The sequence below is a fragment of the Triplophysa dalaica genome, chromosome 11 (genome assembly GCF_015846415.1).
Source record: "Triplophysa dalaica isolate WHDGS20190420 chromosome 11, ASM1584641v1, whole genome shotgun sequence".
Classification (NCBI taxonomy): Eukaryota; Metazoa; Chordata; class Actinopteri; order Cypriniformes; family Nemacheilidae; genus Triplophysa; species Triplophysa dalaica.
In genome coordinates, this window is record NC_079552.1 from 18,987,707 (window position 1) to 19,012,607 (window position 24,901).

General features: G+C 42.6%; 1 protein-coding gene across 3 annotated transcripts in view; it reads right to left on the reverse strand.

Annotated features, from left to right (window-relative positions):
- The window catches only part of arfgef3 (ARFGEF family member 3), a 141,492-nt gene that overhangs the window by 16,547 nt on the left and 100,044 nt on the right, over positions 1 to 24,901 (reverse strand). For all 3 annotated transcript variants that reach the window (XM_056760656.1, XM_056760657.1, XM_056760655.1), the window contains exon 32: positions 11,061 to 11,191. In XM_056760656.1, the coding sequence (XP_056616634.1) occupies positions 11,061 to 11,191 (131 nt within the window). The remainder of the gene's footprint in view (positions 1 to 11,060; positions 11,192 to 24,901) is intronic.

A 24,901-nucleotide genomic window follows, 5' to 3' on the forward strand; every position in this document is an offset into this window, starting at 1 on the left:
CACACTACTCATGATACCACATGTTAACAATGAGTCACTTTTTATACATTTGTTATCCTGATTTATACTGAAACATCTTTTGACAGTGTTTAATGTTTAAACTGAATGTTTAGCGTGACCGTCGCGCACATACTGCACAAAATAGATGCTGAGAAAACGACCTTCTCCAACTGAATGAAATCTGTGCACCTTTTGTGGACGCAGGATATAGTGCCAACGTCACAAAATTGTAACCGGTATGTTCATGGCTGTGTGTGACACGGGACTTGAATGGCAGGATCGGTGGCTAATTGTGGCCATTAATGTTCACATCATGCCAGGTCGCCAAAAATAAAACAATGCATGAGAAACGGCTTTGGCGTATTAGTTGCAGTGTGTGACGTCCTATGTAACAAGCTAACGTTAACTAGCTAAGTAATGTTTTATTTGCTAACATAGCAGATTCATGGAAAAAACATCGGTAATCAGCATTTTTTGCAACAACTAATTTATTAATGAATCAGCATCAACTACATTAAAGAGAATCACTTCATTTAAAGTGAATAAAATAGCCTTCTTACTTAGTTCAACAACCACTGAAGAACTAAGCCGCATACCTGATTTGAATGTATTGCGCAATGCGCAGGTGAGATGAATGGGGAGAACACGTTTTAATTGCTAACATAGCAGATTCATGGAAAAATACATTGGTAATCGGCATTTTTTGCAACAACTAATTTATTAATGAATCAGCACCAACTACATTAATGAGAATCACTTCATTTGAAGTGAATTAAATAGCCTTCTTAATAGAGTTCAACAACCACTGATGAACTGAGCCGCATACCTGACTTGAATGTGTTGCAAAATGAGCAGGTGAGATGAACGGGGAGAGCGGGTAGTGGGCCAAACCAATGTGAGAGGCAGGGGAGGGGGAACTCAAAAGTTTCTAAACTTTTGAGTTTGTATTACACAATTAGTTTAGGTAAACATAAATATATTTATGATACTAGAGAATGCAAGTTTAATTGACGTGTCCCCTCCTTCCCCCCCCAGGATTTACGCTCATGGCCAACATGATACAGGCTGATACAGATTTATTTTCACAGCCGCCTTTGCTCATATTTACCAAGGGTGCCAATATTTATATATATTACAAAACAATATAATATAAAAAATATTACAATATTTATTACAATTTGTATTTCATATCTGTTATATACTCAATAAAAGGAAGGAAGGAGGCGGGAACCGGCAAACATTTAAAACATTTAATAAAGTAATATAACAGCCGGCAACCCCTCACGGACGACCGCCGGCGAACAAAACATAAATACAAAACACAAATACAAACATAACACAAGTTCGGCCCAGTCCTCTCTCTTCGACGGTCCTTTTATATGCTCCCTATCTCCTACGTGATTCGAGCCCGGTGTGCGCACAGCTGGCGCTAATTCACAATTACTCACCGGACTCGAACCACGGTCTCGCCCCGCCTACTCTACTATAATATCATTCAGTGCACATAATCAGAATAGTCCACTGTCTGCTAAAAGACTCTAGGATAAAGAACCACATGAAGAGTTCATTTGAAAAACAGATAACGTCATAAACCATGTTTTTTGGTGATTTATTGTATAACTTATCCGTATTTTGAGGAATTATTACTTAATCAAAACAACCCAACTGTTTCAATGATACTTGCACATAATTAACAGGGTTATCTGTTTTTGCAAATGAACTCTTCACATTTTACCTCAAGGCAGGCCCGGTTCCAACCATGTGCAAAAGGGTGGGCTATCAGATATCCTGGGTGGCCATTTACACAGTATATAGCCGCAAAAAAAGAGAATTTTTCAAAGTTTTTTTCTGATAAAATGTGTTATGGTAAAATTTTGATAAGGCCATTTCTGTGAACTTCTGACAACATTTCTCCCATATAAAAATATCGTATTTTTTTGCGGAAAATTACCTGGGGAAAAACGGGTCAAAACAACAGAATAGACAATCTGCGTTTTTAAAACAGAAAAAAAAAAAATTCAGTTTGAAGCAACACAAAACTTATGTTTGTAAATGTTTAACAAAAAACTCAAATTTTAAAGAATTAATCTAATTACACTGCACAATTAACTTTACATCATTTCTGCTGTTGTTTATGAGGTCCTCCTAAACTTAACTATTTTGCACAGTGTTTCGCTACCACCTGCGGCATAAATTGGGGTGTTTGAGATTGAGGGAGACATATTTAATTCTGAATCGGGAGCTTCGGAAGATGGAGCATTCCGTCATTAATGACGGTCAACGGGTAAAAATCTAGCCTATTGCAAGCAAATAATAGCTGTTTGTTAATGGCACACAAAAATGGTCTTAATATTAGTGTATTTTATTATCGTTACCTTTCACTGTCGTTGCTAAATCATTTTTAACTTAAGTTCCCTTTCTGTCGGTCTCTCGCCTACCGCTCAAGGTGTGTAGGACTTTGGCATCACTGGTGTAGAAGGCTTGCGCTGCAGCGGCCCAGGCTGCCTCCTCTCTCCACGCCATGGCCATCTGCAGGTCCACCAGGCCAAGGGGTTGAGAGAGCTCCACGAGGGTAAGGCCAACCGGGTTATAATGCAGGATCTCCCTGTCGAACGATGTCCACCTCTGGCTGAACCTTGCGCAGATGAGTGAAATCGAGAAAGTCCGCTTTCTTGATGCACCCGTCTCACAGCGTTGGCTGTTGGTGACACAGTCGAGGATTAAGCTCAGCAGTTTTCGACGGTGAAGAAGCAGACAGTGGCAATAAGTCACATTTTACCGCGCCGGAACTCAGCCGCCCAGTGGCCTCCGAGATCCCACACGATGTCTGCCTCCCGGAAGCCCAGGACTCCTTCGATATCGGCTCCGGTTCCTGTGCTCCCAGCAACCTTCTCGCAAAAAGTGACACTGACGGGAAGACCCCAGGGAGAACAACATCGGGCCCGACCTTCACAGACATGGCTCTGATTGGTCCATATGGGACGGCTCCTGCCTCGTCACCAAAGCCAGACCTTTTCAGGGCCTGGCGCCCACTTACTCAGTTTTTTCGTTCTATCCAGGTGTACTTTGCAGCCGATCCCACACTCCACTGGACTGTGCTCGGCAACCCGATCTCACGTCTTGGCGAGGCGTGAGGTCGAACACACACGACAGCAGCCACCACTCTCAAACCGACAGTGCGTGCATAGGGTTACACCAGGCAGATAAGTAGGCGGAGCCAACCTGCCCTCCGGGGCGAGATGTGGTTGGCTCCGCCAGCCGACGACCCACCCCCCGTGGGAATGGTGAAGCAGGCCGTCCCCTTGGTCCCTCTGCAGTCCCTGGGAGCTTGAAAGCTGCCCACACTGTCTCAGTGGCTAATGAGGACAGTCCGTCTTGGCTACTCAATCCACTTCGCCGGAAACCCTCAGAAAGTTTCGGGGCATCCTCTCTCTCTCTGTCAGAGGCAGGGACGCTCCGTACTTCGTGTAGAGGTCACCACCTTTCTGGCGAAACAGGCATCGCGTTCGTCCCTCAAGCCAAGATGTTCAGCGGGTTTAACAGCCCGTACTTCATCGTTCCCAAAAGAGATGGCGGGTCGCGCCCCATTCGAGATCTGTGTACCCTGAACAAGCACCTTCACAAGCTGCCATTCAGGACGATCACACAGAGGCGCATCCTGACATCCATCAGGTGTCAGGATTTGTTTGTGGCAATCGACCTGAAGGACGCTGACTTTCATGTCTCGATCCCCCGTCGACACCAGCCGTTCCTTCGTTCGCGTTCGAGGGGCGGGCATATCAGTACAGAGTCCTCCCTTTCGGCCTGTCCCTGACCCCACGGGTCTTGACGAAGATCGTGGAAGCTGCCCTTTCTCCCTTCGGGGGTAGTGGTGCAGTGTGCAACGGGGACGCAGTAGCGGGGCGCTGGACGGGCCCCCACCTGTGCTGGTATACCAATTGCCTAGAGTTGTGGGCTTTGCTACTTGCACTGAGGAGGCTACAGCCCTTCGTGCAGGACAAGCACGTGCTGTCCACAGCACTACAGCCGTGGCGTACATCTATCATCAGGATGGTTTACGCTTATGGCAGCTAAAACGACTTGCCCGACGCCTCCTCCGGTGGAGTCAACAGGTGATCCGCTCCCTGGGGGCCACACAAATCGCGGGCAAACTGAACCAGACAGCCGAAGCGCTTTCTCGTCAGTATACGCCTCGTGGAGAGTGGCGACTCCACCCCCTCGCAGTTTGGATGCTGTTCGGACAGGCACAGATAAAACTGTTTGCCTCCCACAACACCACCATGCCTTGGGCACAGCTGGACGCGGGACAGGTAGAAGTACGCCTTCCCCCCCAATGAGCCTCCTTGCACAGACACTGTGCAAGGTCAGGAAAGAGGAGCACAGAGTATTATTGGTTGCGCCACACTGGCCCAACTGCACTTGGCTCTCAGAGCTGATGCTCTGGACAGCGACTCCCCCTGGCCCATTCCCTTGACAGAAGACCTGCTCTCTCATGGGAAGGACACGTTCTGGCATCCCAGACCTCTGGAACCTCCATGTCTGGTCTCTAGATGAGACGATCCTGAGTAGGCTACTCCCCCTCTGTGGTGGAGACCATCACCCAGGTTAGGGCCCCATCTACTAGGCGGTTATACGTCTCTAGATAGCCCCTCTTCTCGTCCTGGTGTCTCTCTCACCGAGAAGACCCACTGAGGTGCTCGATCGGGATCGTATTGTCCTTCTTAAAAGACTGGAAACTAACATCTCCCCTCCACACTGAATGTGTATGTAGTCGTTATCGGCACTTTTCACTTTTCCACAGTTTCTACGGCAGCAGGACCTGGTCACCAGGTTCCAAAGGGGTGAGTGAGGGCGGAATCCACCTCGTCTCCACTCCATGCCCTCTTGGGACCCTAACGTGGTCCTTGTGGGCCTCTCTGGGCCCACCTAGAGCCCTAGAGTCGGAGGTTCCAATCTTCCTTTCGAGAAAGACGGCTCTCCTGATGGCGCTCGCTTCCTTTAAGAGGGTATGGGACCTTCAAGCATTCTCCATTACCCCGGATTATCTCGAACTCGCCCTGGCAACCCTCACGTTATCTTGAGACCCAGGCCCTGATACGTGCCCAAAGTTCCCACGACTCCCTTCCAGGACCAAGTGGTGAGCTTGCAGGCGCTCCCCATCAGGGAGGAAGACCCAACCCCATCAGTGTTGTGTCCAGTGCGCGCACTGCGCCTCTACTTGGACCACACGCAGAGCTTCAGGAGCTCTGACCAGCTCTTAGTCTGTTTTGCGAGGACAGCAGAAGGGGAAGGCTGTCTCCAAGCAAAGGCTGACGCACTGGATCGTGGATGCCGTCACGACGGCATACCGATCTCAGAATCTCCCATGCCCGTTGGCAATGAGGGTTCACTCCACATGGGGTATAGCCACCTCCTGGACACTGGCTAGAGGCACCTCTCTGGCAGACATTTGTAGAGCTGTGGGTTGGGCTATGCCCAACTCCTTCGCAAGGTTTTACAACCTTTGCGTAAACCCTGTGTCAGCCCACGTCCTGCGTGGCAACATGTAGGACTGGCATCCGGCGTGGCGTATGCCTGCGAAAGCACCTCCCCACCCTCCGTGTGCTATGTACCTCTCTTCATACCCAAACACATGGCTAAGAACAGGTATCCCGTCCACCTTCCTTCTTACCCAGACACTGGTTAAGAACAGGCATTCCATCCATCACTAAGCAAGCAACCCCTGGGGGTTGGCTGGGCAGAGCAGCCTTCCCCCTTAGGCCGGGACGAGCAGACACCTCTAACCGGGCCTGGTGCTACCGGACGTCTGTAACACCCCCTCCGTATCCTGTTCCATCTGATGTATCCTTGCCTGGCAACCCATGAATTCCCCTAGGTGGACCTCCACCTCGCCGTTAACTACTCAGTCCGCACGTTCCATGCGATCTCCTCCAAGGGCAAGACCATATTTTTCCACTGAATTCCTCCCCTGGGGTAGGAAGTGGCCTCTGCAGTGCATCCTTAATTAAGGGAGTCGCGCTCACCCGGTGTAAACTCGATCCGGATGGCCTCTCGCCAGTAGAGTGCTAAGGCCTCCGTCCGTGAAAGGTTACTGGTCAGGGCTGTACTCATCTTTCTCCAAGAAAGCACTGAGACCCCCCGACCACCACACTGGAAGGTTACAGTTTTGCGAATGCCTCGTGCTGACACGCCCAGGCCTGTTACTGTCGCTTTGCTAGAGATTGTGACACGATACAGCGTTGTGGCGTTTTCCATTGGAACCCCATCTGAGGTATAGACAAAACGTAGAGAGACAGACAGAAAGGGAACGTCTAGGTTACGTCTGTAACCTCAGTTCCCTGGTGGAGGGAACTGAGGTTACAGGTACTCCACCTGTGTCCCTTATGCCACAAAACGTATCGTCCTCTGCTGCAGTCGTGAGAGGCTCTCAGGCTCTTCAGAACAATAGGTAAATGAATGCTGCAAATTTCATTCGCCAAATATCATTGGCCTTTTCTATAGTAGTCACAGTTGATTGGTTCTCAAGGGCGAACCCCATCTGTCGTCTCAACACAACGTCTCATTCCCTCCATCAGGGAACAGAGGTTACAGACGTAACCTAGACGATTCTAAATCAAAATTGATTGTTAATTAAACACTGTTAGCACAGCATTAGCATGTTAGCTTGCTTTCCGTTTACACTGTGGAATCTCATCTTGCCTAGTTTGTCTTGTGTGCTAACCGTTTCTCTTTTAAGCGTATATACTACGATTCATCGAGCAACCTTGGTAAGTCAGAATTACTCTTCAAACCCGGTGACTTATGGCTTCTGTTCCTATTATTGTTACTTGCACCTCATGTCATGTGTTTAGCTTAGCCTTCTCTGTCAGCGGCGAGGGTTTTACATGCGATACATGCAGGGAAATAGATAGGCTGAAGGAGAAGATCTTAGAATTAGAGTCTCGCATCTAATCTTTATTTGATGATAGTAAGAGTGTAAGGACCGTAGAAAACACTTTGGATGCGAGCAACGTTAGCGCACACAGCAGGTTCCTGTTGAAAATCCCCCCCAGCTGGGAAACTTCGTGACTGTGAAACAGCATAGTCGCAGGACAACAGGTTTGGCCCACTCAGTGATGCACGGACTGAGAAACCTGGTAATTCTATTGTTCGGAACTTTAACATAGAGACCACCATAGTCAAATGTTTACTGGCAGAGGCTAATCGTAAATTCAGTAAGATTGTTATTCACGTCGGCGCAAGTGATGTTCGATTCCATCAATCGGAGATCACCAAAGATAATATTAAAGAGGTGTGTGAGCTCGCAAGCACCATGTCAGATACTGTAATATTCTCTGGCCCCCACACTGCTTATCGTGGTGATGAGATGTAAAGCAGATTATTATCACTAAATGGCTGGTTGTCTGAGAGGTGCCTTCAGAATAATATAGTTGTTATAAATAACTGGAAGAGTTTTGAGGGCAGACCTGACCTGTTGAAACGAGATGGTCCCCATCCCTCCTGTGGAGCAGACAGAATGGTTTAACCAACTGTCTGCTTGCCATCTCAAGTCACAGAATACACAAAAAGTACAACATGTAATAATCTCTTCTCCCAAACATCATAAAATAGAGACTGTGTCTGTCCCCCAAATTATAAAACATAAGATAATGCATAAACCTCTTGAAAGTAATTGAATGAACGTTAAACAAATCAAACATGAACAAAGTACAGATAATCAACTGTTACGAGTCGGATTGCTAAATATTAGCTCTCTTTCTGATATGATAACAGATCGTAAAATAGACATGCTCTGTTTGACAGAAACATGGCTAAAACCAGATGATTATATTACTTTAAATGAATCTGTCCCCCAAGATTATTATTATAAACACCTCGTCTAAAAGGCAGAGGGGTAGGTGTCGCTGCACTTTTCTCTGTGTCGCTGCTCTTTTCTCGGTTGACCTGTAGTCCCAATCGATCTAGGTGCCGGAGCACAAGGTCCCTGTGTGTACATAACAGATCTCCAAAGTGTGGCAAGATTAGCCAGTCGTCGAGATAGTTTAGTACCCTAACGATTCTGTCCCTGAGGTGAGTAGCGGCGTCCATGATCTTCGTAAAGACTCGTGGGGACAGGGACAGACCGAAAGGGAGGACTCTGTACTGCTATTGCAGACCCTAAAAGCAAACCGTATGAACGGGTGATGACGAGGCAGAATCGAGACATGAAAGTTAGCGTCCTCTAGGTCGATTGCCATGAACCAATCCTGATATCTGATAGACGCCAGGATGTGCTTCTGCGTGAGCATCCTGAAACTGCAGCTTGTGTAGGTAAATGTTTAGGGTACCCCGCTTTTCTTGGGGACGATGAAGGCAAAGGGTGGCTGAACTAGTTTGCACGCGCCGGGGGCCTTTCCAGGTCTTACTTAGTTCCTCATGCACTTCCGGGAAACACGGCACCGAGGGCGGGTGAGATCCCGTGGGAAAACAGCCGCCGTGACGCAACGTCTGAATCGTGAACCGCCCGCAGTGGGGGCAGAACTTATCCACAACGGCTGCCACAGCGTGCTGGAAACCCAACACTTGAGGCAGCCATTGTGTCTGTCCCCACTCCTTGATGAGTGTATTGCACCCATGAGAACAGTTGGACATTCCACGCTGGATAAATTTGGTCTTTTAGAGAAAAAAGTCAAACACTTCCGGAACTGCTGAGAGGCCCAGGGGACGTCGCCACAGGAAGGGACAGTCCGCTTTTTCATGTTGTGAGAATCCAGCATTAATTCGGCATAGAGTTGAAGTCTTGATGTCGCTCATGTGTGAAGGCTCCGAAGAACAAAAGGTGAATGAATGCAGCACGCCGTCTCCCATTTATACCCGGATATTCGGGGAAAGAGGCCAGCATGCAAATTTCATTCGCCTATTTCATTGGCCTGTTTCAAAACCAGTCGAAGTGATAGGTTCTCAAGGGGGAAATGTGTAGCCACATTATATTGCATAAATGCATAAGATACTAATAGACAATATGCTTACCAATAAGTAAATAAATTAAACTGTGTCACTCTAAACTGTATTTAGCCAGCTAAAATAATAATACCTGGTGCTTTTTTGAAAACGTCCTGCAAGTGATGCCTGAGAACGCTTTTGAGGCACTTCGTGTTATGCGTTGGTTGCTATGATTTAGAATATCCGCAACAGTTAGCCTACTTGTTACTAGTATTTTATTTGAAGAATATTACTTAATATGAAAATGCAGTAACCATTAATATTAAATTCTCCATTGTTGTGTATTGGTCAATGTAGTGTGTGTTTCCCGCCTCTTCTCCACTTCGTAGGCCTACTATACGCACTAGTACAGAAATTTGGTCACATTTAAATGCGGGTCTGTGTTAAGCGCCGTAATGGCTGCAGGACCGGATGGCTGCTTGCCGGAGCTGGATTATCTTACCCTGTTGCAAGTCTTGTCTATGGTGTATTGTGTGTATCTGTTTTTCTCTCCACTTCCCTCATGTTTGCTGTATTCTTCTTCTTAAATCCATTTCGTTACACTGTACTTGTTATATGTGTAATGACAATAAATTGAATCCAATCCAATCCAACAAAAGGTTGTGAACCCCAATTAAATACACAGAGAGTTGGCACACTTTGTATATAGTAATCCAAGATCAAGGATTTTCCTGCATAAAGAAATTGGGTGCACCCACATCAAGTAAATTTTGTGCCGCCTTACAGACTCTCGCCAAAAATTTGTTGAAGTCTTCACAAGAAATACTGCGTGCATTAAATAGATTGTCATTTGTAACTGCAGTTGCTGCATTATGCCACAATAAGGATGCTGTTTCGTTACCAGCGCAGGGAGACGCTGAAGAGTTCAGTAAAATAGCTATATTAGGAGCTGAATTAGATGTGTTTCACGGCTGTCAGGTGTTTTACATTACATTTTTTGAAAAGGTGTTCTAAATTAACTTGCTGTACAACTTTGTAATATTTTTAGGTGTGAAGTTGGCTTGTTAAATTAGCATTATTCTGAACACAGCGAGTTCGCCAGTATGAACGCGAATTGCGATCAGAAAGACAAATGACTCATTTGAACCAATTCGTTTACACATAATGGAAGAGATCACTGAATCGTTCAAAGCTCAGTGAACTACAAGAGAATGTAGGGTGTAAATGAGCTTTGCTTTAACATAAGTGTTTCGTTAAGACACTTAAAGGGACATTAGGCCTAAACGCAGGTTGCACACCTTTCGCTCCTTTATTTGCCAGGAAACCACTGTATATGTATTTTTCCTATGTTTTTCATTTGGGAATTTATCTGTGTTTATTAAGTTTAGTTTTTACTTAGTGTCACTTTGACTGGGGGTGAAAAGTTTTGTGCATAGAGGAGAAAGGAAAATAAGGGCTGCAGTAAAGTAAAATGGCGTATTGTTGGGGCCCCCATACATGGATTTGGCTAGGGCCCCCAAATCACTAAATTCACCCCTGCTTACCCCATATTATGTTTCTATGGTCTGCTCCATTCCTTTCAAGGCAAACAAACCAGCATGCCTATACCTGTTGCTTAGTGACGGTTGTGTTAAAATAGGTCAGAAATGTGCAGATGCTGTTCAATTCAACTACATCTAATACTGATTCATGAGTTGAGTATGTGTTCTAAATCTGCGCAGCATTTAAAACATATCTTGCAAAAAGCCTAGGGATTTATCATCGTTATCACAACATCTGGACATGATTCTCATAATTTCATTCACCGTGACCCATCCAAAGACTCCCCTCACCCCCATTTTCAAAAACTCTCACAATAAAGAGCCATTTTGGATTCAAAACGGCAAATTTCGATGACAATGACAAATTTGCACCTTTTGGCAGTTAGTTAGTTTTAGTTACTGCATTTACTAATGGGAAAAAAAACTTATTTTAAAGTATAGTTTAAAGTATAGCTTATCTATGTTAATAATGTGACCAAAATCGTCCGTCTTTAAACCCATGTTGGTGAACAATTTATAGGGAACAACTCCTATAGCAGTTAGGGGCACTGCATCGTGTTAACAGTAACATTATCTGTAAATTGTTAATCCGCTTACCTCTTTTGAGCGTGACCATTGGAAAGCTGATCAGCTGGAAGTTCAATGATCAGTACACAGGATTGAGCGTGCTCAAATCCTTCCTTACTGCTTGGGGTTTTGGGGGAGCACTGTGTATCCAGCATAAAGACCTAAGATATGACATATAAAATTAATTTATTAAAGAATTGTAAAAAAAAACAAGAAGCATTTTATTAATGCACTGTGAGACTGTGTAATACAATTATGTGTTGAATGAAATCCTACAAGGACTTCTTAAAGAACCATATGCAACTAAAATGACATCAATTAGTTTTGTAATACAGTAGTAAATGTTTCTTTTGTGAATTCTTCATTGACATAATTATTCAACCCCTTAAAGACTACCACTCTGAAGAACAGAGGTTCAATGAAGTGTTTTCAATCAGGTATTGAAAACACCTGTGGATATCAGGGAGCAGCAATAAAGCCTAATAAGCACCAATTAGGCAGCTTTAAAATGACTGTGATACTCAGCTCCTTCTAGACATTTACTGGTGTGGTTACAAACATGGTGAGGTCAAGAGAATGGTCCAGGAAGACAAGAGAACAGGTGATTACTCTTCAAGAGACACCACAGGAAGCATCATTCGCAAATTCAAGGCAAAGGGCACTGTTGAAACGCTACCTGGTCGTGGCAGAAAGAAGATGCTGACTTCGACTGCTGTGCGCTACCTGAAGCGTAGAGTGGAGAAAAGTCCCCGTGTGACTGCTGAGGAACTGAGAAAAGATTTGTCAGATGTGGGTACTGAAGTTTCTGCTCAGACAATACGGCGCACCCTGCATAATGAAGGCCTCCATGCCAGAACTCCCAGGCGCACCCCCTTGCTGTCCCCAAAGAATAAGAAGAGTCGACTGCAGTATGCCAAAAGTCATGTGGACAAACCACAGAAGTTTTGGGATAGTGTTCTGTGGATTGATGAAACAAAATTAGAACTGTTTGGGCCCATTGATCAACGCTATGTTTGGAGGAGGAAGAACAAGGCCTATGAAGAAAAGAACACCTTGCCTACTGTGAAGCATGGCGGGGGGTCAATCATGCTTCGGGGCTGTTTTGCTTCTGCAGGTACTGGGAAGCTTCAACGTGTGCAAGGTACCATGAATTCTCTTCAGTACCAGGAGATATTGGATGACAATGTGATCCAGTCCGTCACAAACCTGAGGCTTGGAAGACGTTGGACCTTTCAACAGGACAATGATCCCAAGCATACCTCCAAGTCCACTAGAGCATGGTTGCAGATTAAAGGCTGGAACATTTTGAAGTGGCCATCGCAGTCACCAGACTTAAATCCGATTGAGAACCTCTGGTGGGACTTAAAGAAAGCAGTTGCAGTGCGCAAGCCTAAGAATGTGACTGAACTGGAGGCTTTTGCCCATGATGAATGGGCGAAGATACCCGTAGATCGCTGCAAGACACTTGTGTCAAGCTATGCTTCACGTTTAAAAGCTGTTATAACTGTAAAAGGATGTTGTACTAAGTACTAAGATTGAATGTCACTTTGGGGTTGAATAAAACTGATAATGATGTGAGCTCAGAAAAGACATTTGTGGTTATTTCATTATAAATGTTATGTTATATTTGTCTGACCTACACGTGCCTCTTTGATTTAATTGTAAGCAGGATGACTGAATGATCATAATCAATGCAAACCGACCAAAACAATCAATTTCAGTGGGGGTTGAATAATTTTGAACACAACTGTATAAGGAGTGTTTTCATTTTAATGTTTGTATTCATTTAGTCACTGTAGTGGAGTTGGCAGGGCGAGACGGTGGTTTGAGACTGGTGAGTGATTGTTAATGAGCCGCAGCTCTGCGCGCACCGGTCTCGAATCACGTAGGAGATCAGAAACTACATTTTTACCATTAGAAAGTTCAAATGGATCATAATATTAAATCGACCAAGCAACATTAGTTAGTGCAGGGGGGGCAAGAAATCACCATATAAAACTTCAGCGAAAACTCAAAAGAGGTGTCTATTGAGATGTTGCATATTTAAAAATAGATTGAAATGTAAACAGGGAATTTTACATTATTTACTTTATAAAGTGCTGTATTGATTAAGAAGATATTAAAACATTTATTTGTTTGTCATTTAAACTTAAGGTCATTACAGTGTTTTAATATGTAAAATGTAATATTAAAATAATTGAATATGTTATGTAAATTAGGACCATTACGGTTATAAAAAGCATATTTTGGCAAAGATATTTCGTTTTTGTTTAGATTGAAGTTTCTTATCAGTGTTACGGCGTCTTACGCTTATTTGTCACCCTGCACGCAAGACATTAATTCTAACTGTGTGTTCAGACCAAACGCGACTTGCGCTATTCTCGCGTAGTTGGATGCTTGAACATTTTGAGTTTACTCGCTTCATTTGCGTGTCAAATTCGCTTCCTTCGAACGTCGAACTCACTTCATTGCAGACACGAATTCCTGTCATGGGAGGGGCTTCTGCCAGTCAGCTCCAGTCCTGTATATATACAGTATATTGCTTAAATTGTGTAAAGATCGTTTTTGACAACTTACCATATTGTCCGACCTCATCACTCACTTTCTTTTAAGCAAGATCCTTTTTATTTCTGTTTCGATTAAAGTAAGATGTATCGTACAGCTCCAGGTATACACATACAGCAACAATGATTTTGTCCTCCATTGTTGTTTTGGATTTCTGCCTCTGCTCGGAACATCATAATCACCTCACTGCTAGAGCAAGCTCTGATTGGTTAACGCGGCACAAAATGTCGCCAAAGTTCAATTTTTTTAGTTTGTTCTGGACACAACATAAGCTCTGCTCTTTCAGAAAGCGAGACATTCACACTTCTCTTAGTTCCCATTCCCCGTCAACTGAGAAGTGGAATATCTTTTTAAAAGCCTGTAGCCTACTGACACAGAGAGAATTAAAACATTTCAATGCATGTAATTTAAACGCAGGTCAATACACTATTTCATCACACTTTTATTTGATAACGATGAAACGGTCTTTAAACTAGTTAGGCAAATATTATGTTTTTTCCTTCAGGTTTTCACACGGCCTCTGTTCTAGGTCATTAAAAATAATTTATGTTACATTTTCGCCTGATGCAGTTTACTTTCTCCGGTCGGCATTCATTTATAATTATAAAACAATGATATATTGTGCCTTCTGTTGTCGCTTAGTATCATTTATATCTGATTTAGCTGCTTCTCACAGGACTTACGCCCGCTCCAAGCAAGCCTCGACTGCAAATCGGTCCTTACCGGTTTAGAAGACGGACACGCTAACAAAGAGGCTATGCTCCGCTGTGGTCTTAGGCATATTGTAATAGTTGGTGCAAACGGCCCACTCCTGTGTGATCATTTTCACTTACGCACATTTAAGTGCCAAATAATCACTCATGGTAATCTTTGTAAATGATCTTAAAATAAAAAACAATTGAACACTTTGTGGTGAGGAAGGCGGGACGGGAGCCGTGAGGCGGGCCGGTGGCGTGAGTGATAGTTGGAATCAACTTCAATTCAATTCAATTCAAGTTTATTTATATAGCGCTTTTCACAATGTGTATTGTTTCAAAGCAGCTTTACAGGGGCAAACAGGAAAAACAGAAAAGTTAAAACACAGCACAGTGCATGGTATTTATACAACGAGTAAGTTCATTCTAATAAATAACATCTAATTTCTAAATAAATAAATAAATAAATGAATGAATGCAGTCTCCCGGTGAGCAGGCCAACACTGCCCTGCTGTGGCGAGGAACCCAAACTCCAATGATTGATTAATGGTGCGCAACTGTGCGCACACTGGTCCCGCATATCTAACGGAGGAAATCGGGAGCATAAGAAGACGAGCGACGGGATTGCTGACGAGAGAGGACCGGGCCCGCACATATGTTTTAAGTTTGTATGTATGTTCTTTTGGCAGGCAGTCGAGCGTGAGGTGGCTGCCGGCATTTTACTTCAGTGTTATTGTTTGTTCATTTTTGATTAAAGTTTGTTTGAATGTTTGCTGGTTGCCGGTTTATAAACCTCCTTCCTTCCTTTTTATTGAACCTTGTTACACACTTTGAAAATTAATATTAAAGCTTCTGTCCGCATTGGCTACGCGCTGTTGCAAGTTTAAAATGTTTACTGTTTTGTTTTACTTGGTGATATGTTAAATGAAGACTGTTTAATGTTAATATAATATGTAATATTGAACAGCGTTTGCGCAGTGGTGGAAAAGAGATTATCCTTAAATAAAGAAACATTTATTATAAAAGCTTACCTGCAAAAAGGGTAGTATTGAACGGTGGTTATGGAACGTTTTAAAAACAATCAACAGTTTGCGCGTATAAGGACAGAAAAGACAGTGCATGGTTATTTTTTTATTATAATGGCGTGTTCTTATAACTATCAGGCATAAGCAGTTGCTTTAGTCTGTAAAAAAAAAAACATTTAAAGTCACTGTGATCATAACACGTTTGTTCTAATGAGTTTTGTTCTAATGACTAAATAATTACTTTACTATGATCCCATATTTAGTTAAATTCGATGTTAAATTCGATGTTATACCTCAAAGCGACGACGTTTCCGATCACCATCTTATAACATGTACACTGCGCACTGCAGAAATCAGTTGTATATCTCGTTATCGACAGGGTAGAACTATCACCTCAACTACTAAAGATAGTTTCGTAAAGAACTTGCCAGATCTGACTCCTCTAATAACCTTTCCAACTAATATAGAATCGCTCGATGACATGACCAGCAACATGGGCACTATTTTCTCTAATACATTAGAAGCGGTCGCACCTCTGAAGTCAAAAAAGATTAATGAAAAGATCATAGCACCATGGTATAATTGCACCACTCGCGCCCTAAAAAGAGAAACGCGTAAACTGGAGCGAAAATGGAAACAAACGCAATTAGAGGTCTTTAAAATTGCATGGAAAGAGAGTGCAAGCTGTTACAAAAAGGCACTCAAAGCAGCAAAAGCCGAGCACTTCCGTAACCTCATAGAAAATAACAAAAACAATCCAAGGTTTTTATTTAGTACAATTGCTAAACTAACAAACAAACAGACTCCACCTGACCTGGGTATTCCGCCGCACCTTGGTAGCAATGATTTCATGAAGTTTTTTACTGAGAAAATCGAAAAAATACAAGACAACATAGCTCAAACCAAACCTTCAAGTGTGTCAGAAGAATTAGTTTCAGCCGTCACCCAAAAAGAAAAGCTAGAGTGTTTTTCTCCTATGAATCAGGAAGATTTAATTAAAATTATTGCAACATCCAAACCGACAACATGCTTAATACACCTCATTCCGACTACCTTATTAAAAGTGTTACTACCTGTTGCAATTGAGCCCATTTATAACATCATCAACTCGTCAATTAATCTAGGCCATGTCCCAGGACCCTTTAAACTGGCTGTAATTAAGCCTCTTATCAAAAAAACAAACTTAGACCCCAATGAACTTGGAAACTATAGACCGATTTCAAATCTCCCGTACTTGTCTAAAATACTAGAAAAAGTGGTTTCAACTCAACTGTGTACCTTCCTACAAAATAATGACATGCACGAAAAGTTTCAGTCTGGCTTTAGACCGTATCATAGCATTGAAACTGTGCTCATTAGAATTACAAATGACCTTCTTATTGCATCAGATAAAGGTAACATCTCACTCTTAGTACTGCTTGACCTTAGTGCTGTTTTCGATACTGTAGACCATAAAATAATATTAGATCATTTACACAATTATACCGGTATTCAGGGACAGGCACTACAATGGTTCAGATCTTACTTAACAGACAGATATCAATATGTCCATTTAAATGGGAAATCGTCAAATCTTACGCAAGTAAATTATGGATTACCTCAGGGATCGGTTTTAGGACCCTTGCTTTTCTCCATATACATGCTGCCCCTTGGCAACATTATTAGAAAACATGGAATTAGCTTCCACTGTTATGCAGATGATACTCAGCTATATATCTCATCAAGATCATATGATTCCTTTAAGCTATCCAAACTGGCAGAGTGCATCGAGGACATAAAACATTGGATGACTAGTAATTTCCTTCTTTTAAACTCTAGCAAAACAGAAATATTACTTATAGCACCAAAATCAAGTAAACAGAATATCTCCGATTACAGCCTGCAAATTGAAAGCTGCACTGTTACTCCAACAAATACAGTTAAAGACCTAGGCGTTATATTAGACGGCAACCTGTCATTTAAAAATCACATCTCGAATATCACAAAAACAGCCTTCTTCCACCTTAGAAATGTTGCCAAATTACGAAATGTTTTATGTGTTGCTGACGCAGAAAAGCTTATTCATGCATTTGTGACCTCACAACTTGACTATTGTAATACTCTACTTAGTGGTTGTCCTGTATCATCGATAAACAAACTACAGTTAGTTCAGAATGCAGCTGCCAGAGTTCTTACTAGGTCAAGACGATCACATAACCCCAGTTTATCATCCCCTCACTGGCTACCCATTAAGTATAGTATTGATTTTAAAATTCTTTTAATTACTTACAAAGCCTTAAACGGTTTTGCGCCTACTTACTTAACCAAGCTTTTATCCCGTTACAACCCATCACGCCCTCTAAGATTTCAAAACTTAGGACTTTTGATAACACCTAGAATAACTAAATCCACCAAAGGGGGTCGAGCTTTCTCATATGTAGCACCTAAACTCTGGAATAGCCTTCCTGATACTATTCGAGGGTCAGACACACTCTCCCAATTTAAATCTAGAGTAAAGACACATCTTTTCAGCCAAGCCTTCACTTAATGCATAGTTAATGAACAGCAGCTACGTTAATCATTCTCTTTATTCTCTTTCTGCCTCTGCCTCGGGAGGCCCATCCCGAGGTAGGAAGAAGTTCCACCATGTCCAGACGACCGACAGATGCCCATCCCCAACTTGAGATTACGCCAGCTACAGCTGCAGACTGACTGACCATCCCAGCTCCATCTAAGGCAATTCCACCACCAGCCAAGAGAAATAGACCATCGGACCATCCCTGCTCAGACCACTTGTGACGCGGAGCTGACCTGGGATCAGCGTCACCTGGGCAACAGCCCGGCAGCTAGCGCTGATTGCGCTACACCTGCGCTGGATTAGCTGCCGGGCATAAAGGCCGCGTGCGAAGATCACTCGAGGTCCTGGGTCGAGAGACAACACCGCTGTCACCATTCGCCCCGGAATGGAAAACGGAAGGACAGCGAGGGAAGCAGGGACGAGGACCTTCATACACGAGCACGGACTGGCCAATTATGATTTAAGAGCACCCAGGATGTTACCTTGTGGGACAGTATATTTTAAGTTGTTTAATAAATTCCCCGCTGGGGTTGCTTGCACCGTTGCTCTGTGTCTGCCGTGTCTCTTACCCCGTCACACCACTACATCCCCAACCAAGAGAAAAGACGGACTATTTGTCTTATTAATGCTGAAGTTACAATATTTGGTATTAAATGCTAAAACTTAAATCACATGTCAGCAGTTTGAGTGCAGCTATGACACATCACAGGGGATCTGGCCCTCCCGGCTGAGCCTGTTTCAATCATGGGAGTTTGGGTTCCTCGTCACAGTAGGGCAGTGTTGGCCTGCTCATCTGGAGACTGCATTTATTTATTTATTTATTTAGAAGTTAGATATCATTTATTAGAATGATCTTACTCTTTGTATAAATACCATGCACTGTGCTGTGTTTTATCTTTTCTGTTTTTCCTGTTTGCCCCTGTAAAGCTGCTTTGAAACAATACACATTATGAAAAGCGCTATATAAATAAACTTGAATTGAATTGAATTAAATTCTCCGCCTATATCGCTTTTTTATATTATAAATGTGAATAACTCTTGTTTTAATCTTTAATGTGTTGCCTGCTGTCATGTAATAATGAATTTATTCCATTGAATTTCACTGTCTTGAACTACGTGGATAAGTACTGAAGGCGCAAACTCTCCCTTTGCGCCTCCTGGTGGAAATTTTGCGAACTAATTTCACATGTAAATATTTTTTTACTGCCGTCCTTCCCCAATGGCGGCACTCAACGTGGCTCTAGAGAGCATTTTGGTTGACTACCTATTGTACTTAGGGATAGGTACCGAGAACCAGAACATTTTTAGACCGGAATATAATGGGTTGATACCAGAGTATCGATAAGCTTCGTGACAAACGATTCCGTTATCGATACATGCGTTGTTTTATCCCTATATATTCCTGTGTTACATGGCGAATTTGAGGCTGCTGCTGCCTATCATTTCCCATCCCTGAATCGTGTCCGAAAAGCCGAAGTTTGCTCGACATATGTGTGATATCTAGTGCCATATGATTTCAATGATGTATTTGTAATATGCATGTTTGGCGTGTTTATGAGTGGCATGGTTGTGCTTGTGGAGCTTTCAGCGTCCGCGTTTTAGTGGTGGGCGGATCGGTCCTGAAGTATCGATACTTCCGATACTGAGGTTGTATCGAAAAGGATCGATCCTAACATAAAAACATTCATAATATATTGTAGTGTATTTCGGGGGAAACTATGAGTTTGATCACAGTAAAATACGTATAATTAATGATGATTAACTATACCTGTTTTATACACTTTATCGGATTCGTCAGACCTGATAATAGCGACAAACTAAATTCACTCGTGCAGCGAGTGATCCGCAGATCGTATATCAAATCTAAGAAATATTACTTTCCTGGCCTTGGAAACATAACACTCTTACTGTATGTAGTACAGTACCGCTCCAGAAATTATAACGAAATCAAGCAGTTTAAGTGACGGTAATATGTGATAGAGAAACACAGCAACAATTCGAGCGTGCAGACAAATGCAGGTTTATTGACCACACTAAAGGGAAAACAAACCGACTAACTAAGAAATAACAAACAAACATGAAACGTAAAAGCAGTAAAGAAATGGAAGAAATAGACAAAGCAAAGAGTGGCAGTATTACAAACAACTATTCACATCTGCATGAACCATCAAGGACCGTCTCCTTAGTTAAAAGGGGTTACAGCTTAAACGCACCTATTTAGGAAATAGTTGATACTTGCATTGGTTTCCTTTTGAGTGTGCTTGGACAAGGTTTTGTGCCCGTGGAAAAGTGTTCTCGAAGTCCTGATGGTTTCAAAGCATGCGGGTGAGTCAGTCTACTTCTTTCTTAGAGCCGGGATTGGCTGACGAAGTTAGCCGAAGTAATTCTGCCGAAAGGAAAAACTGTCTCCGAAGAGAGAGACAGGTCTCAGTAGGAGCGAACACACGGAAGAGCTGAGCATCGTTCGCTCAATTTACGGATGTTTTAAGCTTGGGCTTCACGCCCCTCTAAAGTGAGTGGTCCAATGTGATGAGCTGATTTTTGGGCGAGATCAAGTTTCTTTGTTCCGCTTATTAGCTCATTTGCATTTAGGATTACTTCGGAGTTTGGTGCTGTAAAACTCTTAGCATTACATAAAATGAGTATGGTAGGAAACACCTTACTGTGCTATACATCATCTTTCAAGGAATGAAAAGAGAAACATTTAGATATAAAACATGCCAGGATTATAAGTACATTGACCTGAAGTTTGTACAAGAATAAAAGTATAAGCAGAATACAACTAAACACACATGCTTTTGAGGTTATAGGCAAGGCCGAATAACATGGGGACAAAGATACAATGTGGAGATATAGGTTTGAATTATTTTAAACTATTCTTTTGTGGTTAACAAGAGGGAGACTTTCAAGAATTGACTGACCATTTGCTCTCATTCCTGTTAATACATCTGGAGTCCATGTTCGTGTCAACGACCCCATCCTCCCTGTTGGGATTTATCCTGGTCAATTGATGGATGTGTTACACGAGGACAGTTGGATCAGACTTGCTGGCGCCGATTAGAGTTCCACTGAGAGGTCAGTGTGTTTTACGATGCCTCCAAATGGTCACCTTTGATCTGGGCAAGATCCTACAATATGTTTTACTACTGATTTTATTTATTTACTAATGTAGCTTATAATTGTATAATGAAGAAAAACTATTTCCCATACACCTAGTTTTGCAGACGTTGCTCCTCCCTGCCCTGTTGTGTTTTGTAGTCTGCTATCACGTAACTCAGCAGCTAGAGAAGTAGTACTGGGATAGGGAGAAATGGTTATGTAATATATCGGTTACCATTACCATTTTCCATAAATAATTTGATGCAAAGTTCATGCTTGCATATTCTAGAACAAGAATAAACAACTAAATAAATATATTTATTTGGTTCAAATGATGTCCCGTGTTTTAACATCTACATGGCAAATTAAGAGCACAAATAAAAAAAAAATTGTGGTCATGAAAATGTACTAAGATTGAGAATATTAATGATGCAATCATCTGATAAATCATGACATTTCATCTACATACAGGAAAGTAAATGCAAATTCAAGTGAATGCTTCTAAAAGTAAAAGGTATTGGTTACGGGCATTTACTTTGTATCGGATCAATACCACATTTTACAGTATCGCCAACTACTAACGCGTTTCTCAACGAGGAAGCTTCCATCAATCACCTCTTTGCAGCAATTCGTCAAAACAAAACGAGTTCTCATTCGAGAACAAGTTATAACATTGTTTTTAATCATTCGGCCACGGAGTATATTTACTTACTTTAGTTAATTGAATTAAATGTGCTAGTAAAATTATAAAAAAATAGCACATATTATAAAAAAATATTAGAAAATTCAATTCAATTCAAGTTTATTTATATAGCGCTTTTAACAACGTGTATTATTTCAAAGCAGCTTTACAGGGGCAAACAGGAAAAACAGATAAGTTAGAACACAGCACAGTGCATGGTGTTTATACAACGAGTAAGATCATTCTAATAAATAATATCTAATTTATAAATAAATAAACGAATGAATGCAGTCTCATTCATTTATGTAGATTCATTTATGTAGATCTAGAACCAGAAAGGAAAAAATAAATGCATTCTACCAGCAAAATAACCATAGTGACGTAAAGTAAATATGTTGAATTACTTATGATGTGCTCCTATGCACATGATAAGTGCCGTAAGTGGTAACATGCTAAGTTTTGTTGTGTGGCATTTTCTGTTTGCTCAGAGGCATTTGTAAACTGCAGTTTTGAAAATCAACTGTAATAAAGAAACCTAAAATGTTTAACATTGTTTCACATCATGTGTTTTTGCATCGAATTATAGAGCGTAGTATCAATAACAGTATTGATAAGTACCGGTACCGATTAGCAGCATCGTGTGCAAACGTCTGCTAGTGCATGTGCAAACGTCAATCTTTGTTAGATATTGCACTTTTTTCCCTACTATGGCGAGGAAAGTAAGGGCAGTAAGCTCCCCTCCTTTGAAAACCCTGATCAGACTGACCTGAGAAGGATGAGTTGTGGGTGGGTCGGTCTGGGTTGTAGCTGGCGGACTGTTCTTCCTGTGCCACCTGTGCCACCTGGATAACACCACTTTGAGCCACTGAAATCACAGCTGGTGGTCTCGGTCGTCTACGTCCTAAGCCTCATCATCCCTCTTCTTCTCCTCACATTTCTTTTGCATCCGTGTCCGCGCGGAGCCAAAAATGCCCACTAAGACAACCGGAGCGTCAAAAATGGAGTCTTTCTCCCTGTCTGAAAGATTAGCCAGCTTAAGCCAGCGTCCTCTCTCTTGAATGACCATGGTGACCATAGCTTTTCCCTCGGCCTGAACTGCACATCTCCGTAGACGGAGAACTGATCCACTTTAAAAGGCAATGTGGGGTTTGCCGTCGCCTAGTGGTTCGGGTATAAGTGCATGGCGAATAACGGCTCCATTCGAGGCATACAGAGAAGACCCTCCTTCTCCATTTCCTCCAAGTTGAGAGCAGATCCCCCCTGTATGGGCACTTTTCCTATGAAACGTCTATCCATCCAGGTGACCTCCACTTCTTCCAAAAACTCTGAAAAAAATCGAAAGGAGCTGTCTCGCTGCCCATTTCGCCTTGGCAATCGTTTCCCTTCATAGCGTGACTTTTGCAGTCTCCGCTACCACAGTCGGCAACGGAACATTAAGTTTCACCGCAGTGCATTTGCACACTTCCTGCAGATCAACACTCAGAAGTAGAGATGATGGTGCCTCGCCCCTTCCATGGATCCTGCCGCGGCGTGGGATTGCACCGAGTAAGCAGGGGGGAGGAAGAGGGAATCTTCATAATTCTCCTCTTTGGAGAGAAGAAATTCCGATAGTCCCTCCTTCTCAAAGTAGTGCAAATCCTCCTGCTCACGTCCGTACAGTACTAGGCACGTTAGGTAGGGGATCGCAAGCATCAAGCTGTTCTCCCCAGATTAGAGTCATCTTGGTGGGCAGCTCCACTTGAATGGATACCTGCGGGGTGACAGCCTGAGCAGGACTAACAGACATGAGGGGGTCCTGGCCTGATAGGCTAGCTTGGCCCTGGGAGCATCGATCACTGCCTGGGCATGTTTCAGCCCAAGACATGCAGAACAGACCTGGTGTGTGTCCTTCCCTGAAATCTTGTTCCCGCATGTGCACCAGCTGCGAAAGTTGTCCCTCGCTAGCTGGAGCAGTCTCATGTCACGCCGACCCCGCCTCCTTTCTTCCAGACTCTATTGAACCTGTTTACAGTAGCATATAGAATTCACATTTGAATGGTTGTATTGTGTAAGCGTTACATTTTTTAGAAGAATCAATTTACTTTAAATTTGCTTGAGAAAGCCAACATACTTCACTTAAACTTTTTCTGTGACAAAATTGTCTGACTCCTCCTACAGCTTTCAAACTACAGCCACTAAACTTCACATCGATCTTCAGACTGGTCTCACTTAAGCTATATCTTTTCTAAGAGAGTGGATTAACGGTTTTCCGAAAACAGTTCAAAATCCTATAGACTAAAGGGCAAGTCATGGTCGTGCGTAGGACCTATCTACGTAGCCTCTATATCTATACACATACACAAACGACCCGTTCACACCGCCAGCTACACTTAGTGACAAAGCAACTTGATGTCATTCTTTTCAATGGACAGCCGGCAACTTCCAGCAACATGAGCGATAGGAACTGGTCATGTATAGTGACGCAACAAAGTTGAGATTTGCTCAACTTTATGCAAATGATGAGCAACTTTCACCTAAAGCGACTATCTATAGGAGTAAACAATGGAGCTCGAGTCATCAGTCTCTCGTCAGTTACTGCAGGGTTTGTTTATAAATGTTACTAAAGTTACATGAGTGAAGTAGATAAAAGAGCAATGGAGTCTAGGTGTCCCCAGCAGTACAAGTACGAGCATCAGCCTGGGCTGCAGCTGGGTGAGTCGATACTAAATGACCCTAAACATTTTTAAATGTTGTTTGTCTAAATATTTTATTTCTTAATTGCACATTATTTTGTAAAGGTGCTCCTTTAATTATCACCTTGCCTTTTTCCGCTTTTAAAAGTAACATTTACTTTGAGTACATTTTAAATAAGCAACTTTTAGTTTTACTTGAGTAGATTTTTTAGTAATTTTACTTGTACACAAGTACAATTTGATCAAAGTAGTAGGATTTTTATTTGAGTATAATCTTTTCAATTTTTCCATCTCTGATAGTGACAGAGCTTAGGCAGAACACTCAAATTCAAACCCTACACTGTTTATTAACTTTTTCACCGCCATTGACGAGTTATCTCGTCAATTAAAAAAATTGCTTCCCCGCCAAAGACGAATTATTAGGGCAATCAGTGTTTGTACTGTTTTACAGCAGGTGGCGCTATTACACACCTTTGGGAAAAATCCCAAAACCTAGAACGTATACGTTTTAGCAGTTTTTAATGATTGTTCTGAGTGTAATCTGGGCGGAATCTGTGACAAAAAACGTTAATTATC